Source organism: Papaver somniferum, chromosome 5, assembly GCF_003573695.1.
Source record: "Papaver somniferum cultivar HN1 chromosome 5, ASM357369v1, whole genome shotgun sequence".
NCBI classification, from domain to species: domain Eukaryota; kingdom Viridiplantae; phylum Streptophyta; class Magnoliopsida; order Ranunculales; family Papaveraceae; genus Papaver; species Papaver somniferum.
Genome location: NC_039362.1, coordinates 20052197 through 20055536, shown reverse-complemented (window position 1 = coordinate 20055536; position 3340 = coordinate 20052197). Strand labels below are relative to the sequence as shown.

The 3340-nt window shown below is 35.7% G+C and overlaps 1 protein-coding gene across 1 annotated transcript; it reads left to right on the top strand.

The window, feature by feature from the left end:
• Positions 1–259: 259 nt before the first annotated feature.
• Positions 260–3009, top strand: LOC113277311 (bidirectional sugar transporter SWEET14-like). The gene is made up of 6 exons (XM_026526437.1): positions 260–475; positions 1589–1625; positions 1729–1939; positions 2041–2202; positions 2332–2451; positions 2571–3009. Exons 1-6 carry the CDS (start codon positions 424–426, stop codon positions 2871–2873), a joined length of 885 nt encoding a protein of 294 aa, XP_026382222.1. The 5' UTR covers positions 260–423; the 3' UTR covers positions 2874–3009.
• The last annotated feature ends 331 nt before the right edge of the window (positions 3010–3340 follow it).

Below are 3340 nucleotides of genomic sequence, written 5' to 3'. Positions count from 1 at the left end.
GACTCAATGAGAGTATAACGTAAAAAGAGTTCAGATAGATGGAAAATAAAATAAAAAAATGATTCTAAGGCAAGAAATCACATCTGTTGATAAACAAAGTATCCACGCCAAAACAATCCTCACCACACATTACGGAGATGATTCCATCTCCATGCATGCATGATAGTGGAGTGATATGTGTGCACCCACTAAAATGTACACCCCGTTCATGTAACTTGCTCTTTTTGAAGCTCTATTTATTCTCATCATTTCTACATGCAACTTCATAACCAACAACAACAACACCTTGTGAGAGAAGGATAGGCAAACCCTGTGTTTTCTCTTGATCAATATAGCTGGTTTTAGTACTTTGAGATCAGTTTAGTGCTAGAGCTAGCTATATAGTTTCCATTTCTTCATCTTAATTCCTCTCTCAGTGAAGATATGGGGTTGTTCGGTGTTCAAAGACCATTGGTTCTTATCTTTGGACTCTTAGGTATTGATTATGAACATTCATATCACTAATCTCTCTTTGTTTTTCTCTATTTGTTGTTCATTAGTAATTCTGATCTTCTTTTTTTTTTCATTTTTTTAACGTGTGTTTTTGATGATTTTCTATTGCTAGCTCTATTCGGTTTCGAATTTTTGATACCAAAAAATTCATAAGTAGGATTAAGAACTGTCCCATTTCTGTAGTTTGGTACAAATGCTGATCATGTTCTTACAAAAAAGAAAACCGATGGAAGAATGTCTTTGATCTGGACACGCTATTTCTTTCTTTTTTTTTTGTTGCAAAGTGAAAATTCCGACTAGCTAGCTAGGTTTTTCTTTGCACAAGCTAGGTTTTTCATCAAAAAATGAAACTAAGTTTTTCATCATATTCATTATTATTTTGTCAAAGAGAGCTAATTCAAGTTTAGCTAGGTTTCTGCATTTCAATCGGTAAAGAGAGTGCTACCCCAAATTAGAAAGTTCACCACTCATCTTTCTTCATAGCATCAAATTTCTTTTTAATGTTTTTGTACAGGTGAGGTGCAAGATATGTCACCTAAACAGATCAGCTTCATGCATAGTTTCTATATTTTTCCATACAACCTTTAAGTTCGATTTTCGGGACCATTCATTTTCTCAATGGGGTAAAATGGTTTATCTTTAATTTTTTGGCATAAATTTTGTTTTGGGTTCTAACATGTTGCATAAATCAGGTAAGCAAGACTTTGATGACATGGTGCACAGATTGTATGCTTTAACTATCTTTGATTCTTTTTTCTTTTTTGTGAACTTTTTTTTGTGCACATGAAAATGAGATATTTTCTTCCAAAATGCACCTTACTTGTGATGCATCTACTATTCTTTTCTGAAACATCGAATGTGTTAATTAGGTTGGTATATATGCTTAACTATAAGCAAGTATACCTACAAGAAAATGGGTTTGTAGTACGTCGCCTTCATCACTTGAACACGTACTACTACGTTCGTCTGCCATCATTAACGCACCACTTCCTTATTACCTTAAAAATATGTTATGTAACGACTCGAATTGGCCGTTATCAGTAATCATTTTTATAAATGTCATCCATGCTAACAGAAATTTTTATTGATGTTTTAGGTAACTTCATCTCACTAATGACGTACCTTGCTCCAGTGTAAGTTCTTGCTTCATGATTATTAGGAAATTGTTTTTTGATCAAGATTTCAAGACCAGTTTGATAGCGATTAATTAACCATATATATTTCTCCTTATTGCAGACCAACATTTTACAGAATTTACAAGAAAAAAACAGCAGAAGGGTACCAATCTGTACCATATGTGGTTGCACTATTCAGTTCAATGTTGTGGATATACTATGCATTCATCAAAACTGATGCAACTTTTCTCATCACCATTAACTCGGTTGGATGTGTCATCGAGACTATCTACATCGCCATGTACATGGCATATGCAGCAAGGAAGGCTAGGGTACGGATAACTGATTAACTTAAATGTTCCTGGATAATTCTTTCACACGTAAAGCACGTCCGGAGAGAGTACTTATAAAGTGATGATGGCATTGTTTGCAGGTCCAGACAGCTAAGCTTCTGCTGTTCTTGAATTTGGGTGTATTCTGTCTGATTCTTCTTCTCACTCTCTTACTGACAAAGGGACCAAACCGTATCAAGGTTCTGGGATGGGTTTGTGTTGCCTTCTCTGTGTGTGTCTTTGCGGCTCCTTTAAGTATCATGGTAAGGTTTAAGATCCTATCATTATCTTCAGTAGTTATAGAGTACCATCAAGTATATATTCCATTTGGCCTAATGGGTTTTGATTTTTAACTAACGCGAGCTGACATCTATCCTCATTTATTCTTACAGAAAAAAGTTATCAAGACAAAGAGTGTCGAATTTATGCCGTTCTACCTATCGCTTTTCCTCACAGTGAGCGCCGTTGTGTGGTTCTCTTACGGCTTCCTACTCCACGACATGTACATTGCTGTAAGTAAATCGGTGATTTAGAGCGAAAAATGTTTCATTAGATTTAACAGCAGTTTCAGCACAAGTGTTATCTGGTTAAGGTAGATCTAACTAGTGTGTTGTGTTGTTATTCTGTTCAGCTACCGAACATTCTGGGGTTCATTTTTGGAATAAGTCAGATGATACTGTACGCAATATACAGGGGAAGGAAGCAGCCAAAAATCGTCGAAGATGAGGTTAACAACGTAGTCGAGATCAGTACTATCAATGCTTCTAATGCTGCTACTCTCCTCAATGTTGCTAAGCTGAAGGAGATTCTTCCCGACGTACAGATTATTACTATCAGCAATGGTAATATCGAAGATGTTCAAGAACAACTAGCTAAAGAAAAGAGCATTCGCGGAGCAGTACTCTACCAGCCCCAAAACGTTGTTGAAGTGTGATTCAACTACCTATATGTGAAATGCATGTCTGGTTTGTCATGACAAAATATGGGTTGATTTCCACAGTAGTCCTTCCCATCTGCTATCTTATGTATAATTAATTAAGGATCTACTAGGGTTTACATTCTTGTCTCTATAGTTTAATCTTAATTTCCTTTTACTATCCCTTAATGTTAATGTAATAGTCAGACTGACAAAAGGAAATCCATCCATTAATCCATGTACGTCTATTACCAACTCATGAATGTATAATTAAAACTATGCTAGCTATACGTATCCCTCCTGTACTTGATTATCTTAGTAATTTGGCCAAGGGTTCACTAAAATAAAAACAGGATATCATGGTTCTTATGTGAACCCAACAAAACCTTATTCAAAGCTGCTGCAACCTGTCCTAGCTATTAAAAAAAAAGGCATAAGCAATGGTTGGCTCAGCTTGATCGTTTTATGTCAAGTGTCAACTATGA

Excerpts from the sequence above, each read along its gene's own strand:
- LOC113277311 (XM_026526437.1), top strand. The coding sequence starts at position 424 with ATGGGGTTGTTCGGTGTTCAAAGACCATTGGTTCTTATCTTTGGACTC. Across the intron at positions 476-1,588 it reads TCTTATCTTTGGACTCTTAG|GTAACTTCATCTCACTAATG; the intron begins GTATTGATTATG and ends TTGATGTTTTAG. Across the intron at positions 1,940-2,040 it reads ATGCAGCAAGGAAGGCTAGG|GTCCAGACAGCTAAGCTTCT; the intron begins GTACGGATAACT and ends CATTGTTTGCAG.